At 43.4% G+C, this 14,891-nt stretch overlaps 1 protein-coding gene across 2 annotated transcripts in view; it reads left to right on the top strand.

Moving 5' to 3' along the window:
- Window positions 1-14,891, top strand: part of LOC101029016 (uncharacterized) — a 62,410-nt gene that overhangs the window by 26,118 nt on the left and 21,401 nt on the right. For both annotated transcript variants that reach the window (XM_010330414.3, XM_074405372.1), the window contains exon 5: window positions 4,490-4,583. In XM_010330414.3, the coding sequence (XP_010328716.3) occupies window positions 4,490-4,514 (25 nt within the window). In that variant the 3' untranslated portion in view covers window positions 4,515-4,583. The remainder of the gene's footprint in view (window positions 1-4,489; window positions 4,584-14,891) is intronic.

Below are 14,891 nucleotides of genomic sequence, written 5' to 3'. Positions count from 1 at the left end.
GAGGAGTGATTTACTTCCAATTATGTGTTCAATTTTAGAGTAGGTGCAACGTGGTACTGAGAAGAATGTATATTCTGTGGATTTGGGGTGGAGAGTTCTGTAAATGCCTATTAGGTTTTCTTAGTCCAGGTCTGAGTTCAAGTCCTGGATATCGTTGTTAATTTTCTGTCTCATTGATCTGTTTAATATGGACAATGGGGTGTTAAAATCTCCCACTATTATTGTGTAGGAATCTAAGTCTCTTTGTAAGTCATTAAGAACTTGCCTTATGTATCTGGGTGCTCCTGTATTGCGTGTGTATATATTTAGTATCGTTAGCTCTTCTTGTTGCATTGATCCTCTTACCATTATGTAATATCCTTCTTTGTCTCTTTTGATCTTTGTTGCTTTAAAGTCTATTTTATCAGAGCCGAGAATTGCAACCCGTGCTTTTTTTTTTGCTCTCCATTTGCTTGGTAAATCTTCCTCCATCCCCTTATTTTAAGCCTTTGGGTATTCTTGCATGTGAGATGGGTTTCCTGGATACAGCACGCTGATGGGTTTTGGCTTTTTATCCAATTTGCCAGTCTGTGTCTTTTGATTGGGGTATTTAGCCCATTAGCATTTAGGGTTAATATTGTTATGTGTGAATTTTATACTGCCATTTTGATGCTAGCTGGCTGTTTTGCCCATTAGTTGATGCAGTTTCTTCATTATGTTGATGCCCTTTACCATTTGGTTTATTTTTGGAGTGGCTGGTACTGGTTGTTCGTTTCTATGTTTAGTGCCTCCTTCAGGAGCTCTTGTAAATCAGGCCTGGTGGTGATGAAATCTCTGAGTACTTGCTTGTTCGCAAAGGATTTTATTTTCCCTTCACTTATGAAGCTTAGTTTGGCTGGATATGAAATTCTGGGTTGAAAGTTCTTTTCTTTAAGGATGTTGAGTATTGGCCCGCACTCTCTTCTGGCTTATAGGGTTTCTGCTGAGAGATCTGCTGTGAGTCTGATGGGCTTCCCTTTGTGGATAACCTGACCTTTCTCTCTGCCTGCCCTTAGCATTTTCTCCTTCATTTCAACCCTGGTGAATCTGATGATTATGTGCCTTGGGGTTGCTCTTCTTGAGGAATATCTTTGTGGGGTTCTCTGTATTTCCTGGACTTGAATATTGGCCTGCCTTGCTAGATTGGGGAAGTTTTCCTGGATGATATCCTGAAGAGTATTTCCCAGCTTGGATTCATTCTCTCCATCACATTCAGGTACACCTATCAAACATAGATTAGGTCTTTTCACATAATCCCATATTTCATGGAGACTTTGTTCATTCCTTTCTACCCTTTTTTTTTCTAATCTTGCCTTCTCATTTTATTTCATTGAGTTGATCTTTGACCTCTGATAGCCTTTCTTCTGTTTGGTCAATTCAGCTGTTGAAACTTGTGCATGCTTCGCAAAGTTCTCGTGTTGTGTTTTTCAGCTCCATCAATTCACTTATATTCCTCTCTAGGTTGTCCGTTCTTGTTAGCATTTCATCAAATCTTTTTTGAACGTTCTTAGTTTCTTTGCATTGGGTTAGAACATGTTCTTTTAGCTCACAGAAGTTTCTTATTACCCACCTTCTGAAACCTGATTCTGTCAATTCATCACACTCATTCTCCATCCAGCCTTGTTCTCCTTGCTGGTGAGGAGTTGTGATCCCTCGTAGGAGGAGAAGCGTTCTGGTTTCGGGTGCTTTCAACTTTTTTGTGCTGGTTTCTTCCCATCTTTGTGGATTTATCCACCTGTCATCTTTGTAGTTGTTGACCTTGAGATTGGGTCTCTGAGTGACGTCCAGTTTGTTGATGATGAAGTTATTTCCTTCTGTTTCTTAAGTTTTCCTTCTAACAGTCTGGCACCTCTGCTGTAGGACTACTGAGGTCCACTCCAGGCCCTGCTTGCCTGGGGATCACTTGCAGCAGCTGCAGAACAGTAAGGGTTGCTGCCAGTTTATTCTTCTGTTATATTTGTCCCAGAAGGATACCCGCCAAATGTCAGTCTGAGCTCTCCTTTATGAGGTGACTCTGGATATACGGGCATCAGGGAGCTGCTTGAGGAGACAGTCTGTGCTTTATATGAGCTCAAGTGCTGAGCTGTGAGCTCCGTTGTTCATTTAGAGCTGCTGGGCAGGTACATTTAAGTCTGCTGCAGCAGAACTCATAAACCCCCCCTTTTTTTTTGCAGGTGCTCTGTCCCAGGCAGTCAGGGCTTTATTTATGAGTTTTCATTGTGCTGCTGCCTTTTTATCAGGGCTGCCCTGCCCAGTGAGGAGGCAGCCTAGTCACTGTCTGTCTGCATAGGCTTTGCTGAGCTGCTGTGGGCTCTGCCCAGCTGCTGTGTCAACTTCCCTGCAGTCCTGTTTATACAGGTGTAGTTAGAACTGCCTCGGCAAAGCTGGCCCACCTCTGGAATGGTGGACTCTCTCTGTAGTGGCTGGTTGCCTCAGCAATGGTGGGCTGCCTCAGCAATGGTGGATTACCTCCCTAGTGGTGGAGTGTCTCAGTAATGGCGGACGCCCCTCCTCCATAGAGCTGGACCTTCCCGGGTTCAGCTGTGCTTGCTGTGAAACTCTCAACCCAGAGCATTTCCAGTTGCTGTTTTTTTTGTGGGGATGGGACCAGCCAAGCCTGATCACCAGGCTCTCTGCCTCAGAGCCTTTTTTTTAGTTGAACGTTTGACTCTCTCCCAGGTGTTCCAGTCACCTGTTGAAAAGGTGCCGGGATCTGTGATTTCCCATGCGGTGACCCACTGCACTGGCTGAAACAGCAGCACTGAGATTCATGGTGCTTTTTTGCCCAGGAATCTCCTGGCCTGGCTCCCTGTTTCAGTCCCCTTTTTAATCAGATGAATGGGTGACTCTGTCTTCCCAGAGCTCCAATCACCAGCTAAAATGGTGCCCAGACCCATGTATTTTGTATGGAAAACCACCGCCCCGGGGCGCCTGCAAAGCAGCCTTGCTGGCCAAACCAGACACACTGGCTACCCGTGGGGCTCCTCCGCCTGGGAATCTCCTGGTCTGTGGGCAATGAAAATCTGTCTGGAAATGAGGTATCCACTCACCCTCTGCACTTTCACTGGGAGCTGCAATCATGAGCTGCTCCTAATCGGCCATCTTGGATCAAACCCAAGTTTGTTTTCTTAATCTTAATTACTTGTTATGGTGTATAAATACAAATTTATTTTTTTTTCTTTATCTGTTTTTTTGAGACAGAGTTTCATTTTGTCACCCAAGCTGGAGTGCAGTGGGGCAATCTCAGCTTACTGCAACCTCCACCTCCCAGATTCAAGTGATTCTCCTGCCTCAGCCTCCCGAGTAGCTGGGATTATAGGCATGCGCCGTCACGCCAGGGTAATTTTTATGTTTTTTAGTGGAGACAGGCTTTTGCCATGTTGGGCTGGCTGGTCTTGAACTCGTGACCTCAAGTGATCCGCCCATCTCAGTCTCCCAAAGTGCTGGTATTACAGCCTTAAGCCGCCGTGCTCAGCCTAAAATACTTTTTAATACAAGATCTTGCAGAATAAGTAGAATCGAAATCTAAGCACAATGTTCATTTTTACATTATTCCCTTTTCTTCTTGTGGGCAGGAAAGGGTAAGGGTGGGCAGGGAGGCCTGTTGGGTGACCATTGTTCTCTAGGAGAGAGCTGTCTACCCAGGTGAGATGAAGGCATTAGCAGGGAAGGCAATGAGAAGCAGTCAGACTCTGCATTATTCTGCTTCCTAACGGATTGGATGTAGGGTACAAGGGAAAGGAAGAGTCTAGAATGACTCCAGAGTGATATATTATAATATGTTGCTTTAAACATGCCAACAAAGTATTCCTCCCTGCTACATTTTTATTAATTCCAGGGCTTTGGAGTCACTTTTAAAGAGGGCAGCTTTGGAATGTAAAGCAGAAGTAACACAAGGCTGGCAGGATGGTTTCTGGGCTTTAATTGGTTGCATGTTCATCCTGAAACTTTAAGGAAAGAAACACAAAAGCCACAGGACCGAGCTGGCTGTGGTGGCTCACACCTGTAATCCCGGCACTTCGGGAGGCCAAGGCAGGCAGATCGCTTGAGGTCAGGAGTTTAAGACCAGCCTGGCCAACATGGTGAAAGCCCGTCTCCACTAAAAATACAAAAACTTAACTAGGTGGGGTAATGCACACGTGTAATCCCAGCTACTCAGGAGGCTGAGGTGGGAAGATCACTTGAAACCAGAAGGCAGAGGTTGCAGTGAGCAGAGATGGCACCATTGCACTCCAGCCTGGGTGATGAGCAAGACTTCATCTCAAAAAAACACAAAACCACAGGACTGAACTGAAGTGAATGTGATCTTGACAAGAGGTCAGATCATTCTCTTTGGTGATAAATATCTCTGGGTAAAGTGAACATAAAATAAAGGCCACAACCAGCATCAAGGTGTGTCAGAAACCCTTTCATTTGACTTTGAACAGGCTGCTTTTTTAAAAAAAAATCTTTTTTTTTTTTTTCCAACCAGCCAAACAGAGGAAGTTCAACTATGAACCAGATTACAAAATCGTCTGAAGCTGTAACAGTGAAAGCTACTTCAGGGAAGAAAAAGAATAACAAAGGTATTTTTGTTGTTTCAACTATTCCTTCCACTTCCCTCATCTTCTAAGTCACTTCCTCCTTTCAGGAGCTGTGTGTTCCACTACTAAGTAGTTGCATCAAACGTGGAAAAATGCAAGTGGAGTAAAAAGAACACTCAGTGTCTTGTGACTTTCATGTAAACCAAACACCAAATGGCTTTGCCATTAGAGGAATTCATCCTTGACATGTTCAACATTCCCCTCCCCCCAAAAATAGTCATGGCGCCTCAGCTGGTTTGGGAGTAATCTCTGCAATGAAGAGCCTGTGGGATCTGATCAGTTCAGCTCACAGACTTCCATCCTATGACTGTTACTTAGGATCAGCAACTGTGTAATCCAGAAGGAATTTTAAGAAATCAACAACTCTATAACCTCTGAACTGGGTTAAACTAAATAAGAAGCTAAGTATTAAAGATGGCAGCTAAGTGTTAGGGACCCGGATTCTATTCCTGACACTTCCACTCACACCTGGCTCTCAGAATCCTCTTCTGCAAAATGAGAACTTTTCATTCACAGGATCCTAAATTCTACCCCAGCTTTACCATTTTGAAATTCTAAAGAGATGATGTAAGATTTTCACCACATGGTCATGACCACAGTCTTTGGGAAACTGCTTATGGAGGCTAATATAAATTTGTGTTGTTCTATTTTAGTCCGTTTCATGTTTTTCTCTACCATGAGCTTGGCAGAGGGCAACTGGCCCTTGTAATGAAGCTTGTCACCCTTTGGCTTTCTCTTCTTCAATATTAATCTTTTTTTCTATGGTCTTTTTCTGTCTTGGAAATTATCCTTATAACTCCTCCGTGAAATCTCATTGAATTAGCAAATTACAAATTCTTATGATCTAGAATGTCAAGTGAAACTATAAAGTAAGGAAATTGATCAGACTGTCTCCGTTATCTGATATTAATATAGCCTTTCCACTGGGCAGAGCTAGATTTTTGGAAAATCTACTAAAAGGAAAAAAAAGAACCAGGCGAGGTTATCATTTGGTTTTGACAGTGTCTGAGTCAGCTTGGGCTGCTAGAATAGAATACAACAAAGTGAGTGGCTTAAATAGCAAACCTTTATTCCCCACCATTCCGGAGGCTGAGAAGTCCAAGATCAAGGCCCTGGAAGATTCAGTGTCTGGGAAGGGCTGCTTCACAGACGGCCCTTCTTTTCCAGTGGGAAGAAGACTAGATAGCTTCCTGCGGTCTCTTTTCTAAAAGTACTGTGAACCCAGGAAATCTGAGACAGATTTCAGTGAATTTAGAAAGTTTATTTTGCCAAGGTTGAGGACGCAACCGAGGCACAGCCTCAGGAAGTCGTGGCGACATGTGCTCACGGAGGTCAAGCGCAGCTTGGTTTTATACGTTTAGGAAGATGTGAGACATCAATTAATATATTCAGTCTGGAAAGGTGGGACAACTTGATGCAAAGGCTGGAAGACTCAAAGCAGGGAGGGAGCTTCCAGGTCACAGATAGGGAATACACAAACTGTTAGATTATTCTGAGTATCTGCTTAGCCTTTCCAAAGGAGGGAAATCAGATAAGCATCTATTTGGGTGAGCACAGGAGTGACTTTGGATAGAACGGGAGGTATGTTTGCGCTAAACAGTTTCCAATTTGAGTTTTCCTTAGTGGTTTTAGGGGCCCAAGATATTTTCCTTTAAGAATACAAATCGCATTCATGGGGGTTTCACACTTATGACCTAATTATCTCCCAAAGGCCTGCACTTCCTGATTCCATCACATCAGGATTTAGGGTTTCAGCATATGAATTTTAGGGTGACACAAACATCCAGTCCATAACATAGTTACCATTTGGAAATATTTTCAGCCAAAAATTCTTCCATGGGAATGAGTTGGGATTCCTGTGAAGATAAGTATAATCAGCATCTCAGGACAGGTGGCCCTGCACTGGGCTAGATGACCTTAAAGGGGAGAGGAACGCTGGGTCACCAGTCCTAACTTGGCATCTCAGCATCTTTTACCATAAAGTGGTAAAAGAACAAAGGAGCGTCTAGCATCTCACAGTGCAGCTAACCCAGCATTGCAGAAAAACCACTGGGTCAAGGTCTGTTTGGGAGTTTCAGACCCTCTAAAGGCTGAGGACAGGCCCTGACCACTCTTATTTCTTGAGCCTCCCTAATTTTAAAAACAAAAATTAATTAATGGCAAAGAAGGTTAAAATAGACTGCATACTATTCGAAGACTTTATATTTAATGAGATAACTCTCCTAACACACATACAAGACCCAGCGAATGCCTGCATAACGTCATTAGGCAACAGTACCAGAAGCTGACTATGAAGCCCTTTGTTAATGTGACTCTTCCTGTGTGCCACACCCCTGTGTAGCCCTGGCAGGTGTTACCACCTCCTTCATTCCTATGTAGCCCTTGCCGGTGTTAAACCCCCTTAGAAGGTGGATAGTTTTGAGAGAAAAGTTAAAAAAAAAAAAAAAAAAAAAAAAAAAAGGCAATACAACTACTCATCCTTCAGCTTTTAAATAACAGCATTGTTGAGACCCAAGTTATAATCCCTTTCAGCTACTAAAACTTGGTACAAAGCTTCCAGGCTTGCTTCTTTTGATCTTCGTGAGCCATATGAACTCTCCCACCAACCCCCCGGGGGAGTCAAGTGTCTTACAGTTTTCCAGGAAAGAGGTTAGGGGCCTTGGAGAACTGCAGGTCACCTGTGGTCATTCTTTCAGTACACATTGTTGGAATAAAATTTCCTCGGAGCCCATTCTAGGCTAGTGTGTGAAGGATGTAGTGAGGAATATCCCTGATTCCTGCCCCAAGGACGTACCGTCTGATCACTGCAGCTGGCTCAACAGAGAATGGTTCTCCAGTGGGGCACCTTGGAACCACTCCTTGAAGGCAGGAAGGACTTACTTCTGCTCGGGCTCCCAAAACAAAGTACCACACACTGGGTGCCATACACAACAGAAACCCACTATCTCAACCAAGTGCAGTGGCTCACACCTGTAATCTCAACACTTTGGGAGGCCAAGGCAGGCTGATCACTTGAGGTCAGGAGGTCGAGACCAGTCTGGCCAGCACGGTGAAACCCTCTCTCTACTAAAAATACAAAAAATTCGCCAGGCATGGTGGCAGGCGCCTGTAATTCTAGCTACTCAGGAGGCTGAGGCAGGAGAATCACGAACCTGGGAGGCAGAGGTTGCAGTGAGCCGAGATCATGCCATTGCACTCCAGCCTGGGAGACAGAGCAAAACTTCATCTAAAAAAAAAAAAAAAAAAAAAAAAAAATTACCAACAAAAAAAAGTCCAGGCCCAGAAAGATTCACAGCAGAATCCTACCATTCAAAGAAGGATTGATATCAATCCTATCGACCCTATTCCAGCAGATAGAAAAAGAAGGAACCCTCCCTAAAACATTCTATGAAGCCAGTATCACCCTAATACCAAAACCAGAAAAGGACATAACCAAAAAAGGAAACTATAGACCAGCATCCCTGATGAACGTAGATGCTAAAATCCTTAACAAAATGCTAGCTAACTGAATCCAGCAACATATCAAAAAGATAATACACCATGATCAAGTGAGTTTCATACCAGGGATGCAGGCATGGTTTAACATATGCAATAAATGTGATACATCACATAAACAGAATTAGAAACAAAAATCACATGATCATCGCAATAGATGCAGAAAAAGCATTCAACAAAATCCAGTATCCCTCTGTGATTAAAATTCTCAGGCTGGGCATGTTGGCTCATGCCTATAATCCCAGCACTTTGGGAGGCCGAGGCGGGTGGATCACGAGGTCAAGAGATCAAGACCATCCTGGTTAACAAGGTAAAACCCCATCTCTACTAAAAATACAAAAATTAGCTGGGCATGGTGGCACACGCCTGTAGTCCCAGTTACTCGGGAGGCTGAGGTAGGAGAATTTATTGAACTCAGAGGCGGAAGTTGTGGTGAGCCGAGATCACACCACTGCACTCCAGCCTGGGTAACAAGAGTGAAACTCTGTCTCAAAAAAAAAAAAAGAAAAAAAAAAAAAAACTCTCAGCAAAGTCCACATACAAGGGACATATCTTAATGTAACAAAAGACACCTATGACAAACTCACAGCCAACATAATACTGAATGGGGAAAAGTTGAAAGCATTCTCTCTGAGAACTGGCACAGGAAAAGGATGCCCAGTCTCACCATTCTTCTTCAATATAGTACTGGAAGTCCTAGCCAGAGCAATCAGACAACAGAAAGAAATAAAGGGCATCTAAATTGGTAAAGAGGAAGTTAAACTGTCACTGTTGCTGATGATATGATTGTTTACCTAGAAAATCCTACAGACTCTTCCACAAATCTCCTACAACTGATAAAAGAATTCAGCAAAGTTTCCAGATACAAGATTAATGTACACAAATCAGTAGCTCTTCTATACAACAGCGACCAAGCCGAGAATCAAATCAAGAACTCAGCCCACTTTACAATAGCTGCAAAAAATAAAATATTTAGGAATATACCTAACCAAGGAGGCAGAAGACCTCTGCAAGGAAAGCTACGAAACACTGCTAAAGAAAGCACAGATGACACAAACAAATGGAAACACAGCCCATACTCATGGATGGGTAGAATCAACATTGTGAAAATGACTACTGCCAAAAGCAATCTACAAATTCAATGCAATTCCCATCAAAATGCCACCATCATTCTTCACAGAATTAGAAAAAGCAATTATAAAATTCATATGGAACCGAAAAAGAGTCTGCATAGCCAAAGCAAGACTAAGCAAAAAGAACAAATCTGGAGGCATCACTTTACTTGATTTCTTTTCTGTTTTCTTTTCTCTTCTTTTTTTTTTGAGATGGAGTCTGGCTCTGTCACCCAGGCTAGAGTCCAGTAGCGTGATCTCGGCTCACTGCAACCCCCGCCTCCTGGGTTCAAGCAATTCTCCTGCCTCGGCTTCCCAAGTAGCTGGGACTACAGGTCTTCACCATCATGCCTGGCTAATTTTTGTATTTTAGTGGAGACAGGGTTTCTCCATGTTGTCCAGGCGAGTCTCGAATTCCTGATCTCAGGGGATCCGTTCGCCTCGACCTCCCAAAGTGCTGGGATTACAGGTGTAAGCCGCAGTGCCCAGACTGACTATACTATAAGGCCATAGTTACGATACTAAGGCCATAGTTCAAACTATACTATAAGGCCATAGTTACCAAAACAGCGTTATACTGGTATAAAAATAAACACATAGACCAATGGAACAAAACAGAGAATCCAGAAATAAACCCAAATACTTATAGCCAACTGATCTTCAACAAAGCAAACAAAAACGTAAAGTGGGGAAAGGGCACCCTTTTTAACAAATGATGCTGGGATCATTGGGTAGCCACATGTAGAAGAATGAAACTGGATCCGTATCTCTCACCTTACACAAAAATCAACTCAGGATGGATTAAGGACTCAAATCTAAGACCTGAAATTATAACAATTCTGGAAGATAACATTGGGAAAACCCTTCTAGACATTAGTTTGGGAAAGGATTTCATGACCAAGAACCCAAAAATAGAGAAATAGCTGGGATTTAATTAAACTAAAGAGCTTTTGCATGGCAAAAGGAATAGTCAGCAGAGTAAGCAGACAACCCACAGAGTGGGAGAAATTTTCACAGTCTAGACATCTGACAAAGGACTAATATCCAGAATCTACAGTGAACTCAAAGAAATCAACAAGAACAAAACAAACAATCCCATCAAAAAGTAGGCAAAGGACATGAATGGACAATTCTCAAAAGAAGATATACAAATGGCCAACAAACATATGAAAAAATGCTCAACATCAGTAACAATCAAGGAAATGCAAAGCAAAACCACATGCGATACCACCTTACTCCTGCAAGAATGGCTATAATCGAAAAATCAAAACACAGTAGATGTTGGCATGGATGCAGTGAACAGGGAACACTTCTATACTGCCGGTGGGAATGGAAACCTAGTACAATCACTGTGGAAAACAGTGTGGAAGTTCCTTAAATAACTAAAAGTAGAACTACCATTTGATCCAGCAATCCCACTACTGGATATCTACCCAGAGGAAAGTAAGTCATTATATGAAAAAGATATGCCCGTCTCTACTAAAAATTCAAAACATTAGCTGGGTGTGGTGGCACGTGCCTGTAATCCCAGCTACTCAGGAGGCTGAGGCAGGAGAATTGCCTGAACCCAGGAGGCGGAGATTGTGGTGAGCCGAGATCGCGCCATTGCACTCCAGCCTAGGTAACAAGAGCAAAACTCCGTTTCAAAAAAAAAAAGAAAGAAAGAAAGAAAGAAAGAAAGAAAGAAAGAAAAAGATGCTTGCACATGCATGTTTATAGTGGCAAAATTCACAATTGCAAAAACATAGAACCAACCCAAATGCTCATCAATCAATGAGCAGATAAAGAAACTGTGGTGCATATATACGATGAGATACTGCTCAGCTATAAAAAAGAATGCATTAACGGCATTCACAGCCACCTGGATGAGACTGGAGACTATTATCCTAAGCAAAGAAACTCAGGAATGGAAAAACAAACGTCATATGTCCTTACTCATAAGTGGCAGCTAAGCTATGAGCATGCAAAGGCATACAAATGGCACAATGGGCCAGGTGTGATGGTTCAAGCCTGTAATCCCAACACTTTGGGAGGCCAAGGCAGGTGGATCACCTGAGGTTGGGAGTTTGAAACCAGCCTGACCAACATGGAGAAACCCCGTCTCTACTAAAAATACAAAAAATTAGCCGGGCATGGTAGCACATTGCCTGTAATCCCAGCTACTAGGGAGTCTGAGGCAGGAAAATGGCTTGAATGCGGGAGGTGGAGGCTGTGGTGAGCCGAGATCCTGCCATTGCACTATAACCTGGGCAACAAGAGTGAAACTCCATCTCAAAAAAAAAAAAAAAAAAAAAAAAAAGACTACAAATAGGGTTCAGTGTATATAGATCAGGTGATGGGTACAGCAAAATCTCACAAATCGCCACTAAAGAACTTATTCATGTAACTAAATACCACCTATCCCAAATAACCTATGGAAATAAAAAAAATGAAAGACTTAGGTGGGGAAGGACTTAAATGAGGAAGAAGGGCCTTAATGCAAGCCGTGAGCCTGCAGGTTTAGGTAGAACCAGAGGACGTGGGTAGGGCAGCCCTTAGCAAGAGGGGAGGGTCACAGTAAGGAAGAATTTGCATGTCAGGTGGAGAATTTGTACTTGACCCAGTAGACACTGGGAGCCATTGAAGTCTCTTGTTTCCCAAGGAACTGTTTGCCTCAAATCCTTTTGTTCTAATATTATACTTATTTTATAGCTTCCTTTCAGGGCAGACTAGTATCATGCTTTCCAGAGTTTACAAAGCAAATTTAAAAACAGCTTCCCACATTGGACAGTTGTTTTTGCTGTCATAAAGTGTTTGAAGGGTGAGTTTGGCCTTTGGTAGAAGAGTTCTGCTTGTCTCTAAGTAAAGATTCAGATTGAGCTGATCTATGTCAGCCTCCTGGGTGACAAGTCCCATTGGTTTCCATTCGGCTCTAATTGGAAACAGTCAATTTCCATGCCAGCCTCTTTGTGAACAAGACGCTTTTGGCCTGCAGCTTGGAAAGTTGTCCCCACGATGCCACTGAGGCAAAATCCCCATGTGGAAACCTTATGCCCATTTTTATTCCTCTCATTTGGAGTGATAAGAACATTTGGAGCAATCATTACAAGAACTTGACAGTTTTATGTTGAGCAATCATTTATAAGTTGATGAAGGAAGCAAAATATCTTCTTTCTATGCTTGCAGGAATTAAAGATTTTTGTCCAAATCAGCCTTGACACAGAGCATCCCTGACAATGAAGAGTTATTGGAACGGGGGTTCTCAAATTTGAGCAGCCTCAGAGATACCCAGCCAGCTTGTTAAAACACAGATTGCTGGGCGCCACCCCCCACATCCTGAGTGACTAGGTCTGAGTAAGGCTGGAGAGTGTGCATTTCTGTCCAGTTCCTGGGGTGCTGATGCTGTTGGTCCAAGGGTCACACTTTGAGAACCACTGTTCTGGGCTTGAAAAAATCAGATTGTCTGCTCTTGATTTATTTCGCACAGTGAAGAAAATCAGAGAGCAGATTGAGGCTCCTAGATGCCTCTTCTCTGCTCTGAAAACCACAGAACAGGCAAAACCCAGTCCCATTTCTGTTCGGGCTTCTCTGTCTTCTTCTCTACTCAGCGGGGCCACCTCTAAGCCCCATGGCTCTCTGTACCACGGGGATACAGGAACTGGGAATCGTGGGCCTGGAAGTTGATTGGTGTTCAAGTGGGTGATGTCTGGCTCAGTCTATGCCTAGTCACAAACCTGTGAGGTCCATGAATAGACAGAAGATAGCTGACGACTGGAAGTCACTGTAATGTTGCCAGGAATAGCCAACCTCAGTTTAGATGGTTTCTCTGAACCCCATTCAGCCAGTGCTGCCTTGTTGCCTCAGGTCCCAAAAGCTCTTGAAAGACCCAGTGAGGACTTGGGGGGTATCCTGTCACCTGTACCTGTTCTACTCCCAGCCCAAGCCCCACAGACAGCCTCCAAAACTGTTTCAGTTTTGGAGGATTTAGGACAGGGAGAGCTGGTGAGTGACTTAGGCATGTACATGGGGCAAAAATCCAACCATACAGTGGTATGTCCCCAGACTTGTGACTGATCAGAACTTTACTACAGTATCATGCCGTCCAAGTGGCAAATACACTTCCCCAGATAGGGTATTGTCGCTTGTATCATAGCCACGGTCCTCAGAAGTATCAGTGGCATTAAGGAATGCAAAGAGCAAGTTCAAAGGTCAAGATGTAATCTTCAACACAGCTTTATTAGCTCCAAAACAGGAAATTGCTGGCTGTAGTCCTGAAATTATTTTATCCTAGGATGCTAAACAATGGAAACCTTTATAGAAAGGTCCCAAGGCCCGAGGTGTGAATCATCAAACTCTAGTTACATTTTGCCCTTTTAAGACCTATAATCACGCAAACAGAGTTTATGTTCTGGTTTCTATAACTAGGACTTACACTGGAAATTACATTCCTTATCGAGGGAAAGAAGCTATTTTTAAGAAGTTAAACAAAATAATTCAACCACAAGGAGAAGGTCCTACCAGGGCCTGGCATTCACAGATGAACATTTGAGTAGCGGTTAAGCAGAACAGTCTGATGCCCCCAGAATGTAGGATGCCCACCTGTTCTGGTGGTCCCAGAAGAGGCCAGCGAGTGAAGGATATACAGAGCCTCTTTGGGGGATGCTGGTTCCATGAAAATTTACACTTGACCTCTGGGTACTGGCCCATTTAGGAAACAAGGCTCTCGTTGGAAGGAATGAGAAGAAGTTTGTCAGCTGTGTAAGAGAGAAGGTTCCAGGCAGGGGGACTGCATGAGAAAAGGCTCAGAAGAGAAAGGTGTGTGGCGTCACGTCCGGAGGTGTGACGTTCGCCGCAGAGCAGTCACTGGGAAAGTGACTGGAAATGTGACTAAAAAGGCCAGTGGACCCACATGACGGAAGGCCATGAATGCTGAGTTTAGGAGTTAGATTTTCTCCTGTGTGCAAAGCGGGAGCCACGATGGTTTTGAAGCAGGATGGTAGCATCGTGAGAGCTGGGTTTTTGAAAAGCATCTTGGGCAGTTTTGCAAAATATGCTTTAGAGAGAGTACTAGCTAGAGGATGGGAGACTAGTTATAAGGCTTTTGTTTTAGTTCAAATGCATTTTATTTTTAGACAACCTGAATGATGCATTTTTTTCTTAAGAAAACAAAAAGCAAGGGCCGGGCGCGGTGGCTCAAGCCTGTAATCCCAGCACTTTGGGAGGCCGAGGCGGGTGGATCACGAGGTCGAGAGATCGAGACCATCCTGGTCAACATGGTGAAACCCCGTCTCTACTAAAAACACAAAAAAGTAGCTGGGCATGGTGGCGCTTGCCTGTAATCCCAGCTACTCAGGAGGCTGAGGCAGGAGAATTGCCTGAACCCAGGAGGCGGAGGTTGCAGTGAGCCGAGATCGCGCCATTGCACTCCAGCCTGGGTAACAAGAGCGAAACTCCGTCTCAAAAAAAAAAAAAAAAAAAAAAAAGAAAGAAAACAAAAAGCAAAAAACAAGGCCTCCACTCCTCCTAAATCACAGTTGAAATAAATGAAGGGCCCATTTATCTTAAGACGTGGTGTTTTGTGGGTGACAAGCAGCAGCCATTTATGATGGTAGGTGATAGATTCAAAGTCATTGCCAAATCTGTTAATATTTTACCATTTCTAAACTACTGTTAAAGAAAATCACATACGTCCTCATGGTAGTTC

Source organism: Saimiri boliviensis, chromosome 9, assembly GCF_048565385.1.
Source record: "Saimiri boliviensis isolate mSaiBol1 chromosome 9, mSaiBol1.pri, whole genome shotgun sequence".
In the NCBI taxonomy this organism is placed as follows: Eukaryota; Metazoa; Chordata; class Mammalia; order Primates; family Cebidae; genus Saimiri; species Saimiri boliviensis.
Note: the sequence above shows the minus strand (reverse complement) of the source record. Positions and strands in the feature narration are given on the sequence as shown.